The sequence below is a fragment of the Protopterus annectens genome, chromosome 12.part0, assembly GCF_019279795.1.
Source record: "Protopterus annectens isolate FY-2018-M chromosome 12.part0, PAN1.0, whole genome shotgun sequence".
In the NCBI taxonomy this organism is placed as follows: Eukaryota; Metazoa; Chordata; order Ceratodontiformes; family Protopteridae; genus Protopterus; species Protopterus annectens.
The window spans coordinates 504,195,471-504,223,242 of record NC_056746.1 but is presented as its reverse complement, the minus strand read 5'-3'; the positions used below and the strand labels follow the sequence as shown (position 1 = coordinate 504,223,242).

Sequence of the window (27,772 nt, the reverse complement as noted above, 5' to 3'; positions counted from 1 at the left end):
TAGGTGTTCATAAACATGTTCACGTAATCTACGGTTGGTTTTCCCGATGTAGAACTCAGGACACTGTTGGCACTGAGCTATATAAACTACCATTTTTGATTGGCAGTTAAGTCTTTGCCTAGTTGCATATTCTTTATCTCTTATCTTAAATTACCAACTGACCTCCATGTACCTACAGTAATTGCACATAATACATTTGTACACCCCATGTCTACTTATTGGTACTATTTTGTTTCTTTCTACAAGTTTTTTCAAATTTAAACCTCTTTTAAAAATCATCTTGGGAGCTTGATCTAGTCTCTTCCTGACTGTAGTGTCCATGTTAAGTAACTCCCAGTTCTTTCTTATTATATTACAAAGTTCTTCCTCATCTAAGTTGAAGGTAGTAATAAAACTGTATAAAAAGTATGCACTATCTTCCTTTTCATTACTTGTAGGAATTACAGACGTGTTATTTCCTAACCCCTGACATAAAATAGGCCTGTACGTCCCATTGTTTCCTTTGAATGTAACTGCCAATATAAGCTTCCTGACTAATGAGTCAGGATAGCCTCTTCTCAAAAACATACACCTTAAGTTGTCACATTCTATCTGGAAGTCATCATCCTTAGTCACCATTCTAGCTGTCCTTACCAATTGCCCTTTTACTACCGATCTTTTTTGGTAGAAGGGGTGGCAGCCAGAAAAATGAAGGAAAGCATTAGAATAGGTCTCCTTCCTATAGATTTTTGCAGTATAACATCTGTTCGCCCTGTGTTTTGTTAGATCAATATCTAAGCAAGCTATTCTATCTGAGTTATACTGGAATGTAAATTCCAAGAAGTCTGTTGTTCCGTTAAAATAACTCACTAGTTCTCCTGCAATCTTTTCTCCTCCTTTAATAATTATAAATATGTCGTCCAGGAACCTTGTATAGTAATAAACCCTGTTATTCTTCCAGATGTTGTTCAAAATAAATTCCTCATCCCATTACTCCATAACTAAGTTGGCGAAGCTGGCTCCACATGGGGAGCCCATAGAGATGCCTATTTTCTGGAGGAAGAATTGTCCATCGAAGGTAATATAATTGTTGGTCAAAATTATGTCTAAAAGTTCTTCACTTAGACTAGTTTCTACATTTGATGCCCCTTTTGATCTCAAAATATGACTTACCCACTCAATTCCTTCAGTGTGTGGAATTGAGGAGTATAAGTCTTTGACATCCACTGTAAGGAAATCAGACTCACTTTTAAATTCAATGTTGTTAATATTAAGTAAAAATTACCATGAGTCTTTTGCATATTTGTCTTTCATGTTTGATATAGTTCTTTAATATACTGTCCACCACTTTAGCACAAGAGTATGTGATGCTATTCCTTGCATCCACTAAAGGCCTCATAGGGGAAATCGTTTATACTTTTGTGGACCTTAGGTATTCCAAACATGCTAGGGATTTTAGGAGCTGGCATAGAAAGTTTACACTTTTTGGTGTGTTTTGTCTTTATCATTAGCATGAACACCAAGCTCACATTCCCTGGTTCTCTGTCCGCTGTTATTGTGAAAGTCCCTACTTGCTTAGGGGCAGTTTGTCTGACTGGAACCCAACCCCACCCCCACGTATGGGTGAGTTGGTGTGAGCTGCTCAGTCTTACCTTCCCTGACTCTTTCAGCAACCAAAACACAAGTTAAACCTGGATTATCTGAGCTGTACACAGGACTTCATCCCTCTGTGCCACAGAGTCAGAATTACAAGGGCAAGTTTTGAAAGCTAAGACATACTTTTTTCTGGTATATATCTTGCTAATTTTGTGATTCCACGAAATAGTTTTTTATTAAATGTACCTGAATGTTTACATTTCATCAATATGAATGCAGGAATGCAGAGGTGAGTACCACAGAATTTATTGGTAGCACTAACAGTGGCAAAATGTTAGAACATACATACGGCTTATGTACAAAGCTAAACAAACGAGTGATTGATCCTGAGTAGATTTTTTTTTTTTTTTTTGGATGGGGAGCCCCTGTGGGAAGTTTTTCAGTCGTTTTCATAAAAAATATAATTTAAATAATCATAGTTTCCTTTGGTAATGTTTAGTAAGGATGGTTTATTTTTAACTTAGTTTGACTGTACTCTTAGGCTGAAGGAGATGGTGTCCTGATCTGTGCTAATTACAGAGATCATTACCATGGATGGGGAACAAAGATCCTAGGTTTGCCAGCAAGATATATAATACATTTTCACCTCTTGCTATATTTTATATTATTTGTTCCAAATTATTTTCATTATTGTGGTTAACTAATATCTAGGTACTTTTATTTGCTTTTAAGTGTCTGGGTAGATATGATGCAACAAAATAATTATATTTTCATTGATTTTTTACATCTGGACCTTAGTCAAGAAATCATCATGTCCTTTACAGGACATGGTCAGTATATATTATAGGTTTCTGTAATACTTTTGTGAGCAGTTTCTCGCCCTGTGTTGCTTTCTTCCCTTTTGCTCTAAGGTCACCTGTCAAGCTTGTGACATCCTTATTTACCCGCACCGTACAACAATCTACCTTTATTCAGTTATTCATGTACAAAAATTGACATTAATTAATGAACACAAATCAACATTTATTCATGTACAATAATCAACATTTATTCATGTACCCAAATTGACATTTATTTTGCACTTTTCTATTACTGGAGAACAGTTCTAATAACAGGTTTACAGTTGTGTGTGAATTCTACATAAACAGTGCAACAAATATTTCAAGTCCAGAATATCTGCACCTTGGCTTTCACAGTTATTCAAATAGAGTCATGTCATCTTCTTCTGGGACATTGTCATAAGTGTCCAACCCCCGAATTGTGACCTGAATTTCTTGCGACTCCATTTCTTGCAGCACCATTTGTCCCAGTTTGTCATGCCTAGCAATTGAGCTCTCCTTAAATGAGCACTGCTTGTTCAAGTAGCCTGCTCATAGTGCATTGGCAACACAGCTGTCAGTGATTTTATCCCATGAATTTTTCACCCAAGTCATGACCTCTTGCAGGCTAGGCTTCACAAAGTTTCCATGCTGATTTCTTCCCATTCTATTTTCAATGTAGTCATTGAGTTCCATGCGCAAATGGTCCTTGAATGGCTTGTTTATTGCAATATCAAGAGTATGGAGATAGGCAGTCATTCCTGCGGGAATCATTATTTGATCTATTCTCCGCCGTGCTAGGAATTTCTTTGTTTCTTTAGTGTGGTGAGTGCTGGCTGAATCCCAGACTAGCAGACCTCTTTCACCACCTCGCAAAACAAGTGGCAGCATTACATCGACCCACTTCCTTACAACTGCTTGTGTGCACCAGGCTTTTTCGGTTTCAAGAATGTAAATACCTGAAACACGTTCAATCTTATCTTTCTTGCCCTTACTAATGATTAGACATGGGGTTTTCTTTCCATCTAGATGAATTTCCAAATTACAGGTAACACGTACACTCTCGTAATCAGTGGAGAGAATGTAGATTGACAAGGCACCCCTCTGATCAATTGTTGTTTGAGATCCTTGGCCCATAAACACTGCAGTTTCATCCATAGCAATCAAGTTTGAGAGTTGGTATTTAGAAAAGTCAATGCCATCAACAAAGGACTTGAACACAAGTGCACGTTTAATAACTTCAATATCTTCCAGCTTGAACAGTGTTGTTGATCTTCTTAGAGACAGTTCATATCACTGAAGGAAGCCATCCAGCCAATGTTGTGATTCTTTGAATTCTTCTGTGGATATTTCTAACTGTGCTGCTATTGCAAGGGCAAATGCTTGAATATCAGCTCTGCGCACAACCAAAGCCTTTGCTCTCTTGTTAGCAATCCACTCACAGATGATGTCTTCAAGCTCAGAAAATAATGTTTGCCGACCTGATCCACACTTATACTTCTTAGCGTTTCCCTCATCGGCCTGTTGACTGAGGTTAACGTACACTGCTCGCCATTTTTGGACCATTTGGAGATCTAACTTCTTCTCTTTATAGAAAGCTGTCAGGTTCTTTCCACGGGAGTCCTCCACAATTCCTTTCTTGTACTCAATGGAATAGTTCTTTCTTTTTGCACTCATCTTGTCGGGGGGGGGTTAATTGAAGACATACGCGACTGGGGTGGCAACACAAAATGGCGCCGGTTATGAAGAGAAGACACTACCACAACTGCTCGTTACCATGAGCACTGCGTGGGTTTATGGGCCAAGGATCTCAACCATCAAGTGTGAGTGATTAGGTTACAGTAAGAATCAGAACTGGGGCTTATTTTTGGTGTAGGACTTATATCGTGGAACACCCTGGAAAAACTATGCTAGGCCTTACTCTCTGGTTAGGTCTTATTTAGAAAGAAATACGGTATATATATATATATATATATATATATATATATATATATATATATATATATATATATATATATATACATACACACACACACACACACACACACACACACACACACACACACACATATATATATATATGGGTCTGCTTTTAAATTTCAAAGTCCCAAAACCTCAAACCTCTAAATCCCGACATTCAGAAGTTTGAAGTTCTGGAATTTTGAAATTAAAAATAAAAAACAACTAAAAGTGGAAAACCTTAGAAATTATGTTTTTGCAGGGGGGGTAAGCCCCCCCCCCCTGCACTGCCCATGTGGGGTGGGCTATGCCCCCCACACCCCCGCTACTTAAATATACTAACTCCGAGATCACACTATAGCGAAGAGAATGGTAAAGTTCCCATGTTGGTAATAGCAGTGTAAGTGAATGTTTCTGTTAGATTCAGTTTGCAAAGATGTAGGTGTTCTGTGTGAGACTGCACACAATGGATAATGGGTCTTTTCCTTTTTCTTCACTATTGTGCAGTCTTGGAGGTGATATACTAAAGTAGCAGGGGTATGTGGAGTGTAGGTCTCTAGCAATACCCCCTGGAAAAAACATTGTTTTATGTGTTTGTGTGTGTGTGTGTGTGTGTGTGTGTGTGTGTGTGTGTGTGTGTGTGTGTGTGTGTGTGTGTGTGTCTGTGTGTTTCATTTTTTGTTATGGTTTTATGTGGTGTGAGATGTATTGAAAATAAGATGAAGTAGTGAAATCTGACTTTTCATTACATTTTTTATGTATATATATCTATATATATATAGATATATATACATGGCTTACAATCACTTTGTTGATTGCACTTCGTGCGATTGACATTTGTGCAAAATTGCCTTTTTTGAGAACTGAAATTACAAATGCCACAATATCGAACATTACAATAGTGAGCATTCACTGTTGTAAGGTACGACGTTGTGGTGCAGATCGTACTATAGTGGGGATCAGGAAATGTACCCTTTCCCTCACTGTAGTGCGATCTCGGAGTTTGTATATATAAGAAGGGGGGTGTGGGGGGTGCAGCCCCCCACATAAGGGGTGCAGGGGGGCTTTCCCCCCTGCAAAAGTGTTTGTTAATGTTGAGCGGAAGTGCAGCATTTCAGTAAAGTTGATATTTTCAAAATTTCAACTTTACTAAAATGCTACCTTTGATATTTTTTTGTCTTTGGTGTTGAGATTTCTGAACATGTGATTCGGACATCTTAACACTCAGAGTAGATTCGAGTATGTGATAGTAAACCTTTATACACACACACACACATATATATATATATATATATATATATATATATATATATATATATATATAAATAGATATAGATACACACATAGGTATATATCATGATTACTTTTGAAGGACCAACTTTTGGATAGTAAGTACATACTTATTCCTTAATCTTAGAGGGCAGTGTGCAATGTATCTGTCATATTTTTTCTATTATTTACCTTTGCATTAAATATTAGGGTCCCCAAATCTAGTGTTAGCTTCAAAGTGCATTCCAGAGACAGACTTTGAAACAGAGCCACAGACATTGCCTTATAGAGCAGGCAGAGATGACATCTATGTAATCTAAAGAAAGAAAACAGAGTGGTAGTTCCTCAAGCCTTTGTGAATAGTTCAAGTTTTTCTGCACTTGGATTTTTCTAGTTAAGAATCATTGTACACTTTCAAGTCCCTTTAGGCAGCTTCTTCAAAGGCTATGAAAAGCATTACTGCTTTCAGTAAGCAGTCAGATTATTGAGGTGCAAAGAGGTACAGTGATTTCTCTGGACACCTGAAGTGATAAGATATACCTTTAGAAATCAATGAGCTATACAATCTGCTTCCTTAACTCTGATTTTCTTTGGAATAAGGCGAAATTTAAACTGCTGTTTACTGTTTTCATTAGATTTTAATGATGGGGTTGTTTTTATGGGTTTGTTTACCGTTTTCATTGGATGTTTAACGGTGGTGTTTCTATGGGTTTGTTTACTGTTTTCATTGGATGTTTAATGGATTTGTTTACTGTTTTCATTAGCTGTTTAATGATGGTGTTGTTTTTATGGGTTTGTTTACTGTTTTCATTAGCTGTTTAATGTTGGTGTTGTTTTTATGGGTCTGTTTACTGTTTTCATTGGATGTTTAACGTAATGATGGTGTTGTTTTTATGGGTCTGGCCAGATGTTTAATGATGGTGTTGTTTTTATGGGGTTTGTTTGCTGTTTTCATTGAATGTTTAATGATGGTGTTGTTTTTATGGGTTTGACCATTTATTTTGTAATCATAATTTATGCATTTTTGAAAGCCTCATATTCATTGATATTAAAAGTCAGGTCATTCCTACTGCCACAGGTGTGTATTCTTTGTAGATTATTTTGGAAAACTTCAGGGTGTTTTACTGAGGTGCTTCTGTTAGCTAGTTTGCAATGATTAGCACTTTTTTGTAATCCATAGCCCATTTCCGAAATTATTTGTGAGAAAACTAGTTCAAAAGGATGTTCTCCCAGTACACATCCCTGTAGGATACCTCTGGCAATCCCCTGATGGGATAGAGGTACCACCCACCTTCAGTTGTTGTTTCACCCATTGAATTATGTATAAATTGGTAATTAATGTTATTAATTTGATAATTATTCTGTTGAGTGAAATATTGTTGAATGCCTTAGTAAGTACTATGCAAGTAGAACGGCACTGTGAGCCCTTCATCATGTGTTGCTGGTACCTCTTCAAAGGACACCACAAGCTTCAAAAGGCAAGATCTCTTCTTAACTAAACTTTATTGTTCTTTACATAACAGAACTAGGTCCCCCCATATCATTTTAAATAAGCTCTTTGATTTTACAAAGACTACCAGCCAGGTGGATGGGTCAAAAATTGTTTGAATCCTACCCCCCTTTGTGAACTGGTACCAGTATAGCCTGTTACCATAGTTCAGGGACATGTCCACATACCAACACAATTGATTGTGGTTTAATCAGGTTTTCCTTCATTCTGCAGTGGAAACCATTGGGTATGTTATCTAGTTCCCGGTAATTTGAGTTCTTAATTTTACTTGTAGCCATGGTTAATCATGTCTGTAGTAATATAAGGAATGCCCCCATCTCTATAATGCTCTGACATATTTATTTGCTTATTGTGAAGTCAGTACAGAATTTCTCTGCAAGCACTTTCACTGTGTCCTTTGGCTAGGTGGTCACTTGATTGTTTGTAAAGTTATATTCACAAATTTTTGTTTTAGACCTTCGATGTAAAGAATGCCTAAATACAAATTTTGAGACACTAATGCATACACCATCAGAGAGAAAGCAAGGAAAGGAGCTATACCTTGTGATTTGGAATTTGCGGTACATACTTTCAATCTTCAGACCATATCTTTATAGTAGTGCAGATGCCAACATTTTCAAAGAAGTGAAGAGCTTGAAAATCTTCCATGTTATTACTGAGGCATAATACATTTGACAAGGACATCTTCATCTCTGATTTTTTTATTTTGTGTTTTGTTCAAGTATTTTTATTTTTATTTATTTTTGGGGGGATATTTAAATAGGTTCAAAAAGACACTATGGGGTCAGAAAACTTCTTATTCAGTACCTGTACTCTCTGGGAAGATGGGTGAAGTCTACTGGGTGCAAAGCATTCCATTTGGTTGTACATCTCACTGCAGGCCTGCAAACATTGAATTCCCTGTTAGTGATACAATGTCCTTAATCACTCTCTAAAATATCAAAACTGTAAGCAAGTGTCATAAAAGAGATGAGAAGATTTTACTAAGCAGATGTGTTTTTGCTATGCTTGTTACTAGCATGTTCAATAATTCCACCATATTCTGTTGCATTCCAACATGAACAGTGACCACCACACTGTATTTAAATTTTATTTTTGTAACCTATCTGAGATGCACCTAACTCTTTCTCCAAGTAGACATAATACTATCAAAACTTCTTGCAAAGTCCAGTGAGATATGTGTTTGTAAAGAGTCAGAAGTGAGTAGGATGTTTGGGTCAACAAAGTAATACAAAATTTGCAAGGTATGTACACTATTATCAGCTTAATCTCAGTAGTATTATATTCGGTTTGAAGCATTTGAATGATTCTTTCTCTTTAGAAGAGGAAGTAATATGCTACTCATAGGAGGCAGTTTGGTGGGAGGGGCAGGTACTGGAGGGGGAAGTTTACTGATTGACTGTCAACTGATTAAAACCGTGACATCTGAGGCAGGGCTAACCAACTGACAGTGTAAACATTGGCTCTAGGTGATGGCCACTGCTGATGTGTTACCCTGATTCCTGTATAAAATGTTGGAAAGGGGGTTAATGCCAATGCATTAGTGGACTTATAAGCTGTCAACCATCTCAGATTTTGCAAAACATCTCTAATTTATTGGGGAACTACTGTTTTGTTAGCTTTGAACATTAAGCTTTATACCCAATTCTTTTTCCTTGAAAGAAAAAAATAAATAAAACTGATCTTTTTTCTTTATTCACATTTTTTTTTTTTGCTTAGACCATCATTAAATCCAAAAGGCTAAAAAAATCTAAGAAGTACTTCAAAGCACCTGGAACCCTATGACTTATGAATAACTTGCAGCACCCAGGTCCCCATCTTAACTCAGTTTATTCCTTCAGACTTATTGCAGTCAAATCTTGGGGTGTGCAAAAAGCATGGAGGGGAGCTAAAAACTAAGATAACGTATAAAAATCAAGTAATCTATCTAAATAGTTGGGGGCTAGACTGTGAGAAAACAAGGGAGAGGAACAGAGGCAATGCAGAGAGGACTAGTGTGCAACAGGGGCCCATGGGGTCCTCTGTCTGAGGCTTCATTTCACCTAAGTCTGATATATAGTCAGTAAATTGACTGTAATGAGTAGGTACATATTCAGAATGTCTGTGGATGAAAATGAATAACTGCATCTGTTGTTTGAATACAGATAATAGCCATTGACGTGCTGTAATAGATTTCTACCCCATTCCACTTAGCTCCACCCATTCAGCTGCTTCCTGTGAGGACATATGACATTGCTAAGCAAAAAGGAATCCATTATGTCCAGTGACACCATCCAGGTTCCTTGCAGAAGTACAGGCATAATGCCATGAAGAATCACCATTTAGAATTTGGCAAACTAAATTTGCCTATTGAAATCACTAAGATGAAATGAAATCCTGCCAGTCCCTTCCTAATAAGGAAGAGGCATAAGACTGCAACATTTTCCAACTCTCTGCAGGATAAACAGTTTCTCTGGCTCATTTAAGATCTGTTTGGATGCTGCTTGGTATTTTAAAGCAGATTTTTCTGAAGGAGGATCTAACAATATCAAAATGTGGCCTGCTGAAGCCATATCAAGGATCCATTGGTACTAAATTGTGGTTCTCCAAAGTGCAGTAAACTCAAAGAACTAATCTTCCTCATGTAGTCTTGAGGTGTAGTTAGTTCTGTTGCAGCAGCATCTGTGGAGCCTTTGAGATGTTTTCTAGGTGCTTTTTCCTGGTGCACCTGCCAACCATCAAGCCATCCCCATATCAGACATGCCATTCCTTCTCTCATCCTGGATGTTCCACAGTAATGGTGAGAGCTGGCCATGAAGGGCATCATACAGGCTACCTCAGTGATTGTTTGTGTCCTCACTAGTATCTTTCTTGGAGGGTGAGTGAAAGTGAGTGGGACATTCCCCTGCCCCATCTCCAGAAGGGGTAGCATGCACTATGAAAAGTGATAAGCAAAAGATAGGTAGGTGTGGTGTATCAGGTGAAGAAAGGTACACAATGAAGATGGTCCTAGGGTATTAGAGAGCTGCACATGGATTTTTGCTGGTATCAAACTGTGGACTATAAGGGCGCATCACCACATCCATTGAAACCAATTCCCACCTGAAGTGGCACAATGAATGCACATCTGGCACCAAAGGCAAATGTGCCATCCCACCTGGCATGTAAAGCACCATAGGTATCTCCTAGACCTGAACAGTGAGCCATCTGCAACTTGGAGGTAGGCTGACCCTAAGCCTTTGTTGGAGGACTCATTGGACCACTCCTCACCAGAAATCTGATTGAACAATTCCTTTGGATAATCAAGCACAGTTGGTATGAGACTAGAACATTGGGGCTCATCCCCAGTGGTGGTTACCCAGAGTAATATGCCTCCTGCTACTCTCAGCTTTATCCACAAGCATGACAACCATGAGTTTAATTGATCACCAGCTAATGGAGACTGTACAGGCCAAAGGGGCCATAATCTGCCTCATGGATTTACTTAGAAAGACCTAGCTTTGGCTGATGTCTGGCCTCTAAATCCTTCCAATACATCCATCTTGTGTACTATGATGTAGGCCTTGATCTTCTCATGACCTCTTAGTGGGACAGGTTAGTGAGACAATGGCAGTTGAGACTCTCCATATTATGTGTTATTCTCAGCTAACATAAGCAGTCTGGCGCTTGGAGAGTATTGTTTAAATGTGAGAACTTTTCAGTGCTGTGAATTAGGGCTGATATCCAAACTATTTGAGTGTTTTATCTACTACAGAGGGTCTTTGAAGTCAGACTAGATAAGTATGAAGCCTTCATACATGCACAGTTAATACATAACACAGATGGGGAGACACATTTAAATGCATCTGTGGTACTGTCTGCACACCTTACAAGGGCATTATGTTTTTAGAAATTACATACTCAAAACTTTAAATCGGACAATATATACAGCTAGCATCATACTGTATTCATCCCCAGCAATGACACCTACATTGCAGTATTTCTTTATCAACTGCAGGGGGTGGTATATAATGTTTTAGAAATTAACATAGTGTATGTATTACTTTATAATGTTCTATGAAGTGACACATACACAGTGTGTATATGTATGTATGTGTCACCATATAATTGCATTACATTGTATTCATCTGCCCAGTATATGATTCTCTGTACTACAATACCTTACCACATGCTATACAAAGTATTACATATTACAGCAAAGTTTATTTAGTCCAAATAAAACGAGCAAAGTAGGGGTAAATGCTATGATAACTATACCAATAAAGTGTAAAACAAAGAAACAGCACCAGAGCACTCCACGGCGATCGGACCATACAACTAAAGTTAAATATACATATATTAATATATATATATATATATATATATATATATATATATATATACACTATGTTTATAAAAGTATATATAAAGAATATATAAAAAATACTTAAACATAACAGCATATATAAATATGAAAAATATAAAAAACAAATATATCTAAAAATGTTTAAAATTTTTTTTTAAATGTTATGTATATCAAAACATATATATGTGTGTATATGCCATGCATCAATAACATGTTATACAACAAATTATGCCAGTTCATATAAGAACTGTATATAAAGTACATTTCATAATGAATTCATGCAAGAGCTGTATGAGGACTACATTATATGATATATACAATGATGTATACAAATATAATATCCCATCTGACCTGCAGGTCTTTATCTAACAACTTTCTATTTTTTGGGATCGGTTTAATAGGGAATGACAGAGTCCCTATTAAATCGACCCTAATAAATAAAAAAATAGAAAGTTAGCAGTTTTTTAAAAAAAAAAAATGTTTAAACATTTTTAAATATATTTGTTTTTTATATTTTTTATATTTATATATGCTGTTATGTTTAAGTATTTTTTATATATTCTTTATATATATTTTTATAAACATAGTATATATATTAATATATGTATACTTTAACTTTAGAAGTTGCTTTGTGGTTGAGTATTTATAAACTATTCTTGAATGAAGCCTTACAGGTGAACACTATTTTACTTAATTAAAGAATGATGTCATAGAGGCTTTAGTATAAATGTTAGCATTACTTTTATGAGATGTAAAAGGTCTGAAAAAGCCCATGAGGGTGAAAGTGCTAACCTGGAATTCAAATAAACCTTGGATTTTATACTACTTGCTTGAAGTATTACTTATAGTGCTACTAGTTTTCTCTGTGTATGGTCCAATCGCCGTGGAGTGCTCTGGTGCTGTTTCTTTGTTTTAAAGTTTATTTAGTGCCACAGCTGTAATGCATGACAAAGAACAGTTTTCATTTGTATAAATAATGTAAATTTAATGGCTTGGTTTATTGAAATATTGCCAATATGGCAGAAGCACACAATTATTCTTAAAGTATTTCGCAGAATTTAAGGAAAGTAGTTGCAAAGATATTCAAAGGAAGTCGCAGTTTTACTAACATTTACATGATGCACACATTGCCTCAATTTCTTGTTTATTAACAAACATTTTCCCATCAGTGCAGATTGTTTACTCTCAAAAGCAACATATACAATAATCTAGGTAAATCAAACTGTTAATGTCATGATTCCCCACCAACAAATCAGATCCTGTAAGACATCAAAATGTAATGCTATGATCATATTTTCAAAAAAGATATCCTTGTCACTTGTGCTATTTTTGCAAAACATATGTAATTGGTTGTCTTTTGATAGACACTATGCTGCTATTGTTTAATACTGTAATTGAATACAACAAAAGAAACAAAAAAAATCAAGTATTATAGGAAGATGCCTCCCCTGCTGGTAATTTATATTTTTCTTTTATTGACTGAGTTAGTCCCACTAAGCTAGCAGCCTTTTTCCGGGGAGACCTGAGGTGGTATTGATCCTACCAAGGGAGATTGAGGCAGAACATCTGTGAACTTACCTAGTCTTGGATAGGTGCTTTGAGATCCTTTATATTTACCTGAGCTACCAGCTACTCAAGTAAATGGGACTTCAGTTTATCATTTTAGCCAAACTAGAACACATTCAGGAGTGCAGCACCCTCCTTATGCTGCACTAGAGTATCAGCAACTGATCTACTGGGTATGGGAGTAGAACCCACAGCCTTTTTTTACCAAAGGCTGCTGCTACCTGATACACCACTGACACTGCTGATAATATAATTAACTGTGGGGTAACTGCACAATGTGGAGTAGGAGAAATTGACCCTTGTAGTGATCCTCTGATTATATGGGTTTTCATCAAAATGTTGAAAAACTGCTTTCCTATAAACCATTACTTGTCTGTCCTCTTCCCTATGTAGAGATATATAATTCCATCATCGTATTTATTCACTCCTTCATTCATGTTTGTGTATATTTATCCATCATCTTATTTGATTATCTATGTCTGTCTGTCTATCTATCTGCCTTAGGGTGGGTTATTCCTTGCATTTATATTTGAAGGGTCAGTGCTTTATAAAGTGAGTTTTTGAGGAAACTTTAACTTCCCTGATGTGCTGGCTTATGATGATGATGATGATGCATGTGGCAGTACCATGAGGTCTTGTTAAGGGGCACTGCACCTTCATGGTGACATACTATAACAATACTTCCATATGTCTAGCCCAGCCATGCTCTTCTTCTACCTTCCAGTCTCCACTGGGAGCAGGCAATCACCTCCACAGTGCTTCTCCCCACTACGATTCCCTAAGACAGGTGAGCTGGCATTGCCTAATTGTTTCTATCCCCTGCATACAGGCTCCTACACAGCACAGATCACTAGTCAAACCTGTGCCATCTGGGCCATAGTCAAAGCTTCATCCCTCTGTGTTATGGAACTGATATGTCAGACGACAAGAAATCTGCCACCACAATATTACTAGAATATCCACTGTGTAATAACACATTCATTCTAAATACTACATAAATATACAAGAGTCACACTGGGATTTATAAATGTTTATACACAGTACAAGAGGCAGTACCATATGCAAGGGATTATGGTGTGCAAACTCAGTTCACAAATGTCCTCAATATGGACTTCTCAGACCACCACCCCAGCTGCAATGCAGGTTTGCAAAATACTCTTACTGACATGGAGGTATGCAGTTCACAAAAAAACACTGTTTTGTGCAAAGTATCCATCCAGCTGGCATAGCAGCATGTTAAAACTACCTACAGACCAGCAGTGATCCACAGAACTAGAAAATCAGAGTGATAAACTTTCCATTCAATTACACTTCAAAAAACATTTCAAAGAAGAAGATGAAAATTCTTTTTGGGGTGACATATTCTGCAAAGAAGGGGTGGTACCATCTAAACCCTATTACTTATTTAATGAACTCATTCACTGTGTGTTTGTAGGACAGAGATTCCTGTAGTAACATGCCTTAATCAAAGTGCATTTTTTGTACTATAACATTCAATCACAAGACCTACTATTGTATTGCACAAACTGCTGTCTGGCATGACATTATTTGAACCTCTACCATCCCCCATCCAGTGTGGTTGTAATTGGTGATTCCACATTGCCTACAGTCTCATACTCCCTGTTTGGCAACAGTTAAAACCTTGCAGCCCAAAAAAGCAGGAACTATGCTCAGAGTCCCCCCCCCCCCCCAGCATACCCAGCCTGCCAACACTCTGTGTGTGCATTTCCCTCAGCTAACAAGGCATTCATCACTGCTGCCACCTCCCCCACAACCTAGCCAGCATGTCTGCTTATGGTATCTGCTCTACCTTTACTCTCACAGGCTCTGTAGTGTATCTGCATTCCTCCTCACACAGCGTAGCCCTGTACCACCAACTGTACAATGTTCTTACTTGCCCTGAGTTCATGTTATTAGAGTCTGTCCCTGAATAATTTCATTTGTGGTCAACATATTGTGTGTGTGCAGGACTGGCCACCCCACACCATATACTACTGCCTGTTCTCTGTAGTAACTCCCCTGTTGTTACCACCCTTTAGCAGTTACCCAGCCCATTCACAGCCAGTCACATTTAAGTGTTAATTCAACTGAGGAGTAAGCACCTACTATGAGGGAGCCATGAATTTGCTTCTGCACTGGGATGCCTGAGTGTCCTGTCAGGCAATGGCAGGGTTTTACACTAGGTTCAGGAAGGTCAGGATTAACTCCCGCCATCTGAGATGAAGTAGGGACACCAGTGGCAGCCAATGTTCTACTCCATAGGGGCCAAATAAATAAAAAAAAATGCTACTGTTATTTTTTAGAGCCATTTATGAATCAGCCATCATTCTCTAATGGCAATTTATCACTAGGCAGTACCAGTGTATTACCTGTCAACAGCAGAAAAAGACAACTTTTGTCATGCAATGATGGTGTATTGTTATCAGTTTTAGTATTTAACTTACATGCATCCTTCTGCATAGTAACATGCAGCAAGTAAGACGTTAATGGTGTTTGTATACCTGCTAATGTTACTTAGCATGTTTACATAGCCATATTGAATTAAATATCTGCATAACAGACAGAGAGATAGACAGACAGACATCACTGATGAATGTTAGCACAAATGTGCGGAAACTGAGCTCCCGTTACATCCTTTTACATCAGGATCTAAGTTCCTATATTTCCATCAACTGGTATTTGAACTGAATTTTTTAATCAGCAAATTATGGAAATATTAAATCAGATGCTTCCATCACAAAATGTGTTGTACATTTATTCTGTTATAAATACTTCAATATCACAGAGAAATGCACAGGAACTGATATAGCCGTTCTTTAAAGTGTGGCCTTTCATTAGATGCATTTCATACTGTTCCACACAAAAGTTCATGAAAGGATGCCACTTACAAAAGTCGCTAGCATATGTGAACAGCATATTTCAGAGTTGTTGTGAGATTTCCAAATTACAGAAATGCACTCAGTTTGTACACTGTTTGATAAATGTCATAATTAATAAAGGGGTGCTTAAAGGGCAAAGTTTCTGCGTGGGAGGGGTTTGGGGGCCCTACACAAACAAAAATCAATTATCAGATTCCACTGAGAATTTTCAGTATTTTCTGACATGCAGATTTTGAAAATGTTATCTTCATTTCCATGATATGGCACCACTGAGTAAATCAGGGCATTTCTGATACAGACTTGACCACATGGTCATATGGGACTTTAATTTTCAACTTTTAAGAAAATGAAATTCTGATTCCATAAGATGAAATCTGGCAATTATACCTGCAATTTTTTAATGTCATTTTTGGTCATTACAGTGATTTCATTATACTTTTCTTCTACATCTAAATATTGAAAATCAAAACTGATTTTAGGCACAGAACACCAAATAACGCAAGCAATAATAAATATGAGCAAAAATGCATCTTGTGGTGAATTAGTTCTAGGGCCTAAAATGCCAAATTCCAGGAAAATCCCATGGTTTCAGTTGTGAGTTTCTGCTATTTTTGCCCAGAAACAAATGAAAATCTGTATCCCTCATATTGTCATTCATAATAGTACTTGATGGTTTGGAGAATCAGGACAATAAAATTGTACTATCCAACTTTATGCCATTTGCCATTTTGAGAATCAGTGTGAATTAATGGAAGACACTGAGCACAGATGGAAATAAAAAAGTGTGAGTATCCTGCTATGTAGTAGAGAAGAAGGGAACCCTGATTATGACCCAGGTGACTGGTATTTGACTAGTGAGCCTGGCACCTGAGAAGCTAACAGGGTGGGGGGGTGAAAGGAGTGGTATTTCCCACCTTTCCTATATGGGGGTGGGAGGGGTCATAAGCAAGGATAGCAGCACTGGTGGTTATATTTAATACATCCCATACTTACAAATCCTGGATGTATTCACTGACAGATGTTCTTACCCATAACAGCCACACATCATTGCACATCAGGTGTCGTGGCAGGGAAATAGGAAGGGTATATAAATAAAAAATCTGTATGGCCTCAGGCATGATGATGCAATGATATGTCTCAGTCTTCTGTCAGACAAAAGGATAGTTTCATATTAGGTCCAGTATAAGTCAGGAGTGACTCCCAGCACCCAAAAAGGAGGAGAGACACCAGGGGTAGCTGACTGTCTGCTCCACAGGGGCTAAAATATATATTTTTAAAAAGGAGCCAAACTACCTGCTTTTAAAGAATTTGACAGTTAAGGCATCATTTGTTAAACATTGATATCAAGAGTTAGGTTATATTTTTTTTAAGTGAGTGTAAATATTTTACTACAAAATTATCCCTTGTAGCTTAATACTACTCTCTAAATGTACTACCTACTTTATGGAATCACTATGTCTGTTTACTATTACTTAAAATGCAGCAAGCTTTATATTACTTTACCAGAGTTATACCTTGTACTTTATTCTTACATATCTTACTGTATCACTTTCATGTGACTGTATTTTTAATGTATTACCTATCTCTAGCCTAGGTCATGTCTGAAAAGAGTCTCTCTGATCCAGCCTTCCTCCCAGGAAACAAATTAAATAAATAGGTACTTCTTGTATCAGTAAATTTTGTTGATGTTATCAGAGGCAGAAGTAAATGTGCTACTCGCCTTTATTACTGTTTTTATAACCTTAAGTCTTATCATGGGACACTTGATAGTTTTGACTAGAATACTTGATTGCTGCATCGTGGCGATTTCCACCGAGGTGTCATTAAATCTCCTGAACATGTAATCTAACCAGTGTACTACTAAAGTTTTCACTGCTAGTGCAGTACAGAAACCTGATGCTGTGTCCCAAGAACAGAGCTAAATTTAGTTCAAGATCATTTAATGAATAGATTTTATTTATCCGATACTGATATCGGATCTATAACTAGTGGGGTATAGCACTGTGACTATTTTTGTGAATGTTGTGGAGAAATAATGGTGGACAGTTTCGCTAATAAATGTTCTTTCCAATTTTCTTTAGGTAATTGTAAAACAGCAGCTTTCAGTTTTTTTTAAAGATAGTGTAGGTCAGATATTCATTTTTATATTAACAAATCCACTTTAATCTCATAATGTACTTGATGGCATTTCCATTCTTATTATAATCCTTTATTCTGTCAACTACATTCCACTTTTCCAAGGCTATAATGCATAGTACATAAATATATTTGTAATTGCCATATTATATTATTCTTACAATTAGAATGGTTGAAAATTGAGTGAGGCTCGTTTCTGAATAATAACAAACTTAAAAGTATACATTCTTTTCCTTTTTAAACTGATATAATATAGACCAAGAATGCTTAATTTATGCCTGGTTTTCCTCTCTAATTTGTAAATAAACTACAGCTTTGTTAAGACAAGAAAAAGAATAACTAGAGAAATGCCTGCTCTACTAATTTGATTGTAAAGAAACCTTAAATTGTTTTCCGTTTTGTTCATGTAATCTTATCACTAGACTAAGGACACACTGTTATCAGATTTCTGCTGTCTTGTAAGCAGCTTTTTTCCCCTTACAATGCTGCTGTTTAATTGGTTTAATTTTGAGAAAGCCTTTTAGGACATATTGTACTTGTCAGAGAAATACTCTAGAGTAAACAGAATGACATCTTTGGAGATCTGCAATTAATTACATTTCTGAGACAAAAAAACTAGCAAAAGATCAAAATATGCATTTGTATAAACATGTCAATGTTACATGTAGCACATCTGCATGACAGAGTTCATATTTCGCTCATAAGGTACTGGCATTGTACAGCAATTGTGTGACTCAGAGCAGCACAGAGAAGTTTCACAACTGCACACTGATGTACAGCAACAGCAATGTGCAGCCGAAACATGCGATATTACTTCAAAACTGTATAGAGCAGAGGAGGTGGGGCAGTAGAATCAGGCTAAGTACTGTACGCTTGTATGGGTCATGATGAAACTGCTAGAGCTATGCAAATGTGCTGCAGAGGCAAATCATGGAAAATGCCCATTCCCAAAATGGCCATCATGTGACTGTGCCATCTCCTGATGTAGTATTTCCAAAGGCAAATCATGGAAAATGCCCATTCCCAAAATGGCCATCATGTGACTGTGCCATCTCCTGATGTAGTATTTCCAAAGCTGATCATGCAGGTCACGCATATTGAACTGTGGAGAAAGGCACAATCATACCACTCTGTGTTCTCCTGACAGATGCCACCCTAGTGGAACAAGGTACACATTAAGTGTGTCACAAGCACCAGTCTCACTATAACAATACCTGAGATGCTGTTTAAGACAGTCAACAACATTCTTTTACATAATGTGCTCATCAGGGGTTTTGCTGACTACAATATTCTAGACAGAAAATAATCAAAATTAATTTTTATGAGGAGTTCCACCCCACACTTCTTTTTTTTCCAGTATTTTTATTAAGGATAAAATAAGAGAATAAACACTGTCTAATACATTGACTGACCCCACACTTCTGTCTCATTAAATAATCTTCTCTGAGATGCTTTCATACCGTAGCAAAGGAAGATGTTAGAGAAGGGCATAAAAGTTACAGATAGCACAACCCCTTCTAGTTTATTGCCAGATATAAAGATGCCCCCAGTCACACACACACACACACACACACACACACACACACACACACACACACACACACACACATGAATCATTGGCATCAAACCCTTCATAGTAATGTCAGTAGATGGAACAGCCATATACTCAATACCAGATTTAGCCAGCTACTGAGAAAAAAAAACACTTCTAAATATCAGCATTGTTCAAAAATCACCATTTAGTAGCTGGTCAGGGAGGTGTGTGTGTGTGTGTGTGTGTGTGTGTGTGTGTGTGTGTGTGTGTGTGTGTGTGTGTGTGTGTGCGTGTGTGTGTGTGTGTGTGTGTGTGTGTGTGTGTGTGTGTGTGTGTACATGCATACATATGTGCTTGAAATGTGCATGTGAGACTAGCACACTTCAGATTCAAGGTTCAAGGTTTAGCTGTACTTATTAATAGGCAGCATGTCCAATCATAGATCCAGTGACTGAGGCTCAGCTCAGGGAGAAGATCCTCATGAAATATTTCACACTTTCCATAAATATTATTATTGTTATTATGCCCACCTATACACACATTCTGCTATTAGTCCAGATGTACAAGACAAGATAAAAGACTGTTTAACAGATACACTTTTGCCTCATTTGTATATATGTCAAAGCAATATGCCTCTTAATCCCTTTTCAGAGAAAGAAATTGAGAAGCAACTTAAGACAACACCTCATGGGAAGACTCCAGGCCTATTGAGATTGATATGCTTAATCGACCTAGATTAGTTTCAGTTTTCACTATCCTAGTTAATTTGGTTTATACTTATAAAGTAATTCCCTTTTTATAGAAGAAAGCTTCAAAACTGCTAATTTTAAAACCCAATAAGGATTCATTACAAGACTTATCCTATTGATCAGTTTCAATCCTGAATCATGACTATAATTTGTTTACTTCCCATATAGCCAACAGACTATATGGGAAGCAAACAAATTATAGTCATGATTACTTCCCATATAGCTAACAGGCTAAAAATTTTACTTTCTGACAGTTCAGAGATCAGACAAGTTTCATTGTTAGCCGTACACCCTTTAACAATGTAATAAAAATGTCTTTACTATTGGAACAGACTAATAAAAAATTCTACCTTCTCATGTTAACAAGCCTAGATGCTGAAAAAGCATTCATAGGATCATAAGAGATTACTAGACTATCGACCCAAAGGTCATTTTAAACCTAGCCGTTTCATCACAATGTAATACCATAGAAATGCTAGTCAGTAACCAAGATTGCATTTAGTGATGACTGCCCATGTCCAGGAGGGATCTGGGTGCTATCCCTGGTAAGAATTTATGGCGCCCCATCCACTCATCCAGTTTCCATTTGAACAGTGTCATAGAAGTGCTCTGTTTCACATGAATTGGTAGCCTGTTCCAAAGATGCGGCAGGCACTGGGAGATAAATCTGTCCCTCCAGCATGCCCTATTTAAGTCGCAGGCCACATTTAGGTTCCTGGAATGGGTAGCCCTAGTCCTGTTTGATTTACTGATATGCAGCAAGTTCATTAGGTTTGGGTTTGGATTGCTCTGTAAGCTAAGCATGTCTCCCTAAGAAGTCTATATGATACTGAGTATAGTGACAGGAACTTTAGTCGGTTTGTGTAAGCCATATGCTGGAGCACCTTGATCTTCTTTGTTAGAAATCTTTGAGGTCTTTCCATTTGCTGCAGGTGCTTTGTATGGTACATACCAAATGGGCTGTTATACTCAATTATGGGCCAGAAAAGTGCCGAATATTGAGGGATTATAACTACTTTTGCTCTTGAGGCGATGCCTTTACTAATCAAGTGTGCTATGCAGAAAGCTTTCCTTACTACAGTAGACACATGGTGGTTGAAGTTAAGGTCACAGTCAACTTGTGATCCCAGGTCCTTTACCACTTCATGGGTACTTAGGGTATTGTTGTTGATTTGATACTGTGAAGGGGCATTGTTTGTGCCAAAGGGAATGATAATGCATTTATTTGCATTCAGTTTGAGACCGTGACTAATACATCAGTTGTTGGTCTGTGTGAAACCCTCCTGGAATATACTGACATCATTTGGAGATTTCAATGATTGCAGCTAGTTTGCAGTCATCTGCAAACTTGACTAGCTACAACACCTTAGTTTTGAACTAAACTTCTGAGAAGTATATTCCAAACAGTAGGCGGCCCAGCACTGAGCACTGTGGCACCCCACTAGTAACAGGTCTGCTGATTGATGTGGAGTCACCCACTTTGATAGTGTGTGTCAGGTTTGTGAGCCTGTTGGCAACCCATCTTACAATAAAGGGGTTTACATTCAGTTTTCTATGTTTATCGGTAATGCCTTTAATGTGGGATTGTGTCGAAAGCCTTTGCCAAGTTGAGGTATGCTGTGTACACAAATTTCCCTTGTCAATGGCCCTGGTCACATTTTTAAAGAAATCCACCAGATTTAACAAGCAGGATCTGCCCTTGACAAAGCCGAATTGGGTAGGATCCAGGGTTTGGAGGTCACCTATGTCTTTATTTATGAGGTCCATAATGATATGTTCCATGGCCTTACAGATGAGGCTGGTCAGGCTTATGGGACTACAATTCTGAGGGTCTGTTGCTAGTCCACCTTTGTGGAGGGGAATAACTGTTGCTGTTCTCTATTCCACGGGAAGAAAGCCTGTGGTTAGGCTATAATTGAAAAGGGTACTTAATGGTGATGCTAGTTCATGTTTTCGCCTGTTTAGAAGACAGCCAGGGATGTTGTCTGGTCCCATAGAGGCTGTGTATTTTGCCTTGCACAAGGCTTTGAGAACCTGCTCTTCAGATATGTAGGATGGAGGAGGTGGAGTTTGGAGGAAGGTCTGTGATAAGTTAGGACGGGATAAGGGAGTGAAATTTTTGCCAGACCCATCCACTAGCAGGTTTGCCATCTGTATGGGCTGAGTGTGTTTGTGATACCGTTGGCCATTAGTTCTGCACATGCCTGGGTCCTACCTTTTAGGCTATGTACAAAGGCCTTATGGTTATCCTTGGCTGTACTTGCTAAGTTTCTCTCAAAGGAGCCATTGGAGGACTTGACAAGTTGTCTTATTCACCTGTTGAGGCTGAGGAAAGTGCTTTTCCACGGTTGGGTCCTTGCCTTTGTTTTATTGGACAGCAATTGTTTGCATATATTGTAAAGTTTGTTGATGCTGGATGTCCACCATGGTAGCTTGCTATTACTTGGGGCTCTGGCTTTGATGCTTTGTGGTACAGCCGAGTTTATGCACTTATGCAAGTGATTGTACAGGGCTTTAGTGTAAGCTTTGGCGTAGTTACCACTTCCAACTTGGGGTGGGGCTTGGAATGCATTTATACCTTCACCTAGGAGGATACAATTTGCCTTGGTGAAGTTTTTTAGTCTGATTTCAACTTTTGTGAATTATGGTGTTAGTGCCAGCTCGAAGGTGACTGATTTGTGGTCAGTTTTAACCAATGAGCATTCCACAGTTGCAACAGTGCATCTGTTTGACATGTTGGTGAGGACCAGATCTAGAATGCTTGTTCCTCTTGTTGGGGTATGGACAATTTGTTCCAAGGCATTTGAATTAACAAAGTCAAGGAAATTTTGCACTAGTGAGTTAATGATACCATAGGCTTCCCAGTTGACTGTGGGATAATTGAAATCCACCATAACCAGTGTGTTTGGTCAAATTTGGATTGTCTCCAGTTTGGTCAAGTAGATTTCATGGGTGTCATGACCCATGGTGGGGGATCTATAACTGGCTATGACTTGAATGTGGGTCTTACCCACTGTAACCTGGACTTGGAGTAACTCCATGAAGTTGTCCAGTCTAACTAGACGGGAGGTGAATTTATCTCTAATATGGATTGAAACACCACCTCCTTTGGTTTTCACGTGTTCATTTTGCAGTCTAAAGGTATGGAAGGCATTGCAGCCTTGCAAGGCTGGGGTACTTCCTGAGGCCTTGGACCAGGTTTCTGTGACTGCACAGACATATAAATCTTCTTGTATTAGAAGTACTTCCTGGGAGTGTAGTTTTTAGCTTAAGCTCCTAGCATTTAGCAGCATGACCCTGATTTTGTTCTGATTGGTTAACTTTATGTCATTAATGTTGTTTTCAAGATCTTGCCTAAAAAAGGCACTATTGGGGAGGCAAGAGCCTTTGCCAGCAGCTGAAAGCCTAGAGGTGCCAGGTGCAAACCGTCTGTGGCAAAGCAGCGAGGTTTGTTGAGCATGGCTTCCCAGGCTGATAGGAGCTGGATCCCCTTTGAAAGACACCAAAAACTAGGCCAATTATTGAAATCAATAATTTTTTGTGAATACTGTGGCATTATTTTAGGTGAAGGTAGTATGCTGCGCAAGGGTAGGGAAATACATGCCTGGGACACATACTCAGAGAGTTCAACCATGTCTCTCTTCATATAGTAAAGTGAGGTACATCTCAGGTAGTTCAGACCACCATGAACTATGACAGAGTCATAATGGTACTTGCTGCTGAAAGACCTGAGTGCATGTGTGATTTAACAAATCCTGGCAACAGAAAGGCAGCTGACCGTGACTTTCTGTTTGCCCAACCTGGTGAGTGGGACATCCATGTGTCTCACTATTGAGTCGCCAGTGACAAGAAAATTAGTTTTTTTAGTGTTACGCCTTATGGGCTTGGTGTGCTGTGGGGATTGTGTTAGTTGTAGCAGTCTTGTGTTTCGGAGGTTTCTGGTGTTTTGGTAAGTTTTTTGAGAGAACCTCCGCGAATGTAGATTTTCATGTTTGATGCGTGTTATAGGTTCATAGGTTCATAGGTTTATACTAGGCTATCTGCCCTAAGGCATTTATAAGCCTAGCCCAAATTATTGTGGCTTATGCCACCCCTTATATGAAAAAATACTGTGCCCATTAGTTTGTTGTGCCTCTGTCCAGCAGTGACCCAGAGATGATTCCCGGGGTAAACCTACGATCTCCCATCCACAGGTCTAGATTTCTCTTGAACAGAGTCAGCGAGGTGCTCTGCCTCACATGGACCGGGATTTTATTCCACAGCATAGGGAGTCTCTGAGTGATAAATCTATCCCTCCAGCACGTCCTATTTATATCCGTGCTAAGGTTTAAGTCGCTTGCTCTAGTGGTTTTGGTGGATTTGGATTTTTGAGGTGGAGCATGTCCATTAATTCCGGGTTGGACATGGCCTTGTATGTCAGGCACATGTCACCTCTGAGCAGACGGTATGCGACTGAATAGAGCTGGAGTTTCTTCAATCTGGCAGCATATGACAGATTTTGGAGTCCCTTTATCCTTTTGGTGAGGAACTTTTGGGGTCTCTCCAATTGCTGCAGATGTCGGGTGAGATACATCCCGAATGGGGCATTGTACTCGATCATTGGTCTGATAAGTGAAGAGTACAGGGGAACAATGACCTCACTAGATCTGGATGTGAATCCCTTCATGATCAGGTGGGCAATGTAGAAGGTCTTTCTAACCACTTTAGCAATGTGAGTGTCAAAAGAAAGGCCACTGTCAACCTGGGTCCCCAGGTCCCTGATAACCTCTTCTGTGCTTAGTGGATTGCCACCTATATGGTAGCTTGGGGTTACCTTGTTTTTCCCGAAGGGTATGACTATACATTTTTGGCGTTTAACTTCAGGCCATGGCTCTGGCACCAGCTATCTGTTTCCGTGAGTCCCTTCTGAAGGATATCCGTGTCCGATGCACTTTCCACTATGGCGCCCAGTTTGCAGTCATCTGCAAACTTTGTCAGCCAAAGTCCTCCCATGTTGGCCTGTACTTCTGAGAAGTAGATGCCAAACAATAGGGGCCAAGGACCGAGCCCTGTGGGACACCACTTGTGACCGGCTTGGAGTCTGACACAGCGCCAGCAACTCTAACCCTGTGGGTTCTGTCCTTAAGCCAGTTTGCAACCCATCTTGTGACATATGGGTTTACATTTAAGCTGGTAAGTTTTTCTACAATACCAGAGTGGGGTATTGTGTCGAAAGCCTTTGCAAGGTCAAGGTAGGCTGTATGGACTGCCTTTCCTCATCAATGGCCTTGGTGACTATTTCAAGAAGTCGACCAAGTTCAAAAGGCATGATCTTCCCTTGACAAAGCCAAACTGGGTCGGGTCCAATGTCTGCAAGTCCCTATATCTTTGTTTATGAGCTCCATTATGATCCTCTCCATAGCTTTGCAGACTAGACTTGTTAAGCTTATGGGGCGGTAATTACCAGGGTCGTAGAGGCACCACCTTTGTGGAGTGGGACCACAGTTGCCGTACGCCACTCCTTGGGCACGTATCCTGTGGTAAGGCTGAGATTAAACAGCTGCCTTATGTGCGGGTTTAATTCCTCATTTAGCTCGTGTAGCACACAGCCGGGGACACCATCCGGTCCCATTGATGCTGTGTTTTTAGTTTTAGAGAGAGCAGCTTTCACCTGCGCATTTGAGATGTCCGGGAGGCTACACTCGGCTGGGATAGTTATCTCTCCTTTAGGGGGGAAGAGGGGGGGTGAAGTTTGCACTGAACCTGTCTGCCAGTATGTTGGCAATGTCTGTGGGTTCAGTGATTTTTGTATCATTTTGGACTAATTCTGAGCATATCTGTGAGTTTCCACCCAGGTTCCTAACATAGCTGAAAAAGGCCTTATGATTGTCCTTTGAATCCATGGCAATTTTTCTCTCAAAATTGGCCTTAGTTGATTTTATGAGTGCTCGTATTTTTTTTACTAATAATGATCAGGGGTGACTTCCTTTTATGGATTTTGTTCTATCATGTAATAGCTTTCTCCTCTTATTGTAAAGTTTGTTAATGGCTGGGGTCCACCAGACTGGACGTTTGCCCTTTGTGGAAAGAGTCTTGGTTTTATTTGGGATTGCCTGATCCATGCAGTCCTGGAGGTGTTCATAGAAGGCATTTGTAAGGGCTTCCGCAGCTTGGGTTGTGGTTTCCTCTGACTCAGGGGCCTTGAAGGATACCACACCAGTCTTGAGTAGTGTGAAGTTTGCTTTAGAGAAGTTCTTCACTATGGTCTTTTTGTTTGGGGTGGGGGCGGGATGTGGATTTCCAGTGAGATTAGTTTATGATCAGATCTCACCAATGAGGGATATACTTCCGTGTGGAGCATTTTGTCCCCATGTTTGTGACAATGAGATCTAGTATATTTTCTCCTCTCGTGGGAACAGTGACTAGCTGTTCCATGGCATTTGAATTTATGAACTCCAGGAACCGTTGGGCTAGAAAGTTAGGGCTTGAGTAATGTTCCCAGTCTATATTCGGGTAGTTGAAGTCACCCAATATGATGGTGTTTGGAGATACATTTATACCCTCCAGTGTCTTCAGGAAGGCTGTGTGGGGTTCCTGAGTTTGAGAGGGTGGCCTGTAGCATGCTACAATTTGTAGAGCAGTTTTGCCTATTGTTAGTTGCACCTGGATGGTTTCCGAAGCTTCATGCGTTGCCACCAACCTGGAGGTGTGAGTATCCTTTATGAATATGGATACACCCCCTCCTTTTGTGGAGTGGTCCGGGTTTTGGGGCCGGAACGCATGATATGAGGTAAAACCTAATAGTGCCGGGGTACTCTCAGGAGCCTTGAACCAGGTTTCAGTTACAGCACAGACATCGATGTTCTCCATACATTATGTGTAATGAGTAGTAGTATGTGTATGAGTAGTGGTACTATGTGCATATATAGTGGTGAGTGAGTTGACAACCATCTCTGTGTTACTGTTTTCAGTGAGAGAGAGAGCATGGCTTCAAGATTCTTGGTGTAGATACATCTCTTACACTCTGTACTAGAGTGAGTTATTAGTAGAGGGTTGTCAGTGTACATGAGGCAATCACTACACTGCCTCAAGAGACCCAAGTAAATAAGGTTGGCAGGAGAAACAAGGGTAGTCCAACTGTCCATGATGCTAGCTTGAAGACTGTTGTCACTAGGGGTGGCTTTTCAGAATCGATCACAGTAGAGCTCAATGGATGGATATTTCTGTCTGGGTTTTAGGGAAAAATTGTTGAATTTAACTTTCTGGGTTTGGTGCACAATTGTGCATCAGTACGCGATCCTGTACAACACTCAAAAAAGCAGAAACCTGTTCAAATGTAGGGCCTAAATACCAGAAGCTAAAAACTTTAAAAAGATTCAAAAAGAGTAACAAGCTGTAGACCAGCCTCACTTTACCAGACAGGTCCCAATCAGCACAATCCTCTCACTAAAGTGCAAATAGGCCCCTTCCAATC

General features: G+C 39.0%; 1 protein-coding gene across 1 annotated transcript in view; it reads left to right on the top strand.

The window, feature by feature from the left end:
- SDR42E2 (short chain dehydrogenase/reductase family 42E, member 2) overlaps positions 1-27,772 on the top strand; it is a 525,257-nt gene that overhangs the window by 172,976 nt on the left and 324,509 nt on the right. The window contains exon 7 of the mRNA XM_044089637.1: positions 18,873-18,883. Coding sequence (XP_043945572.1) covers positions 18,873-18,883 — 11 coding nt within the window. The remainder of the gene's footprint in view (positions 1-18,872; positions 18,884-27,772) is intronic.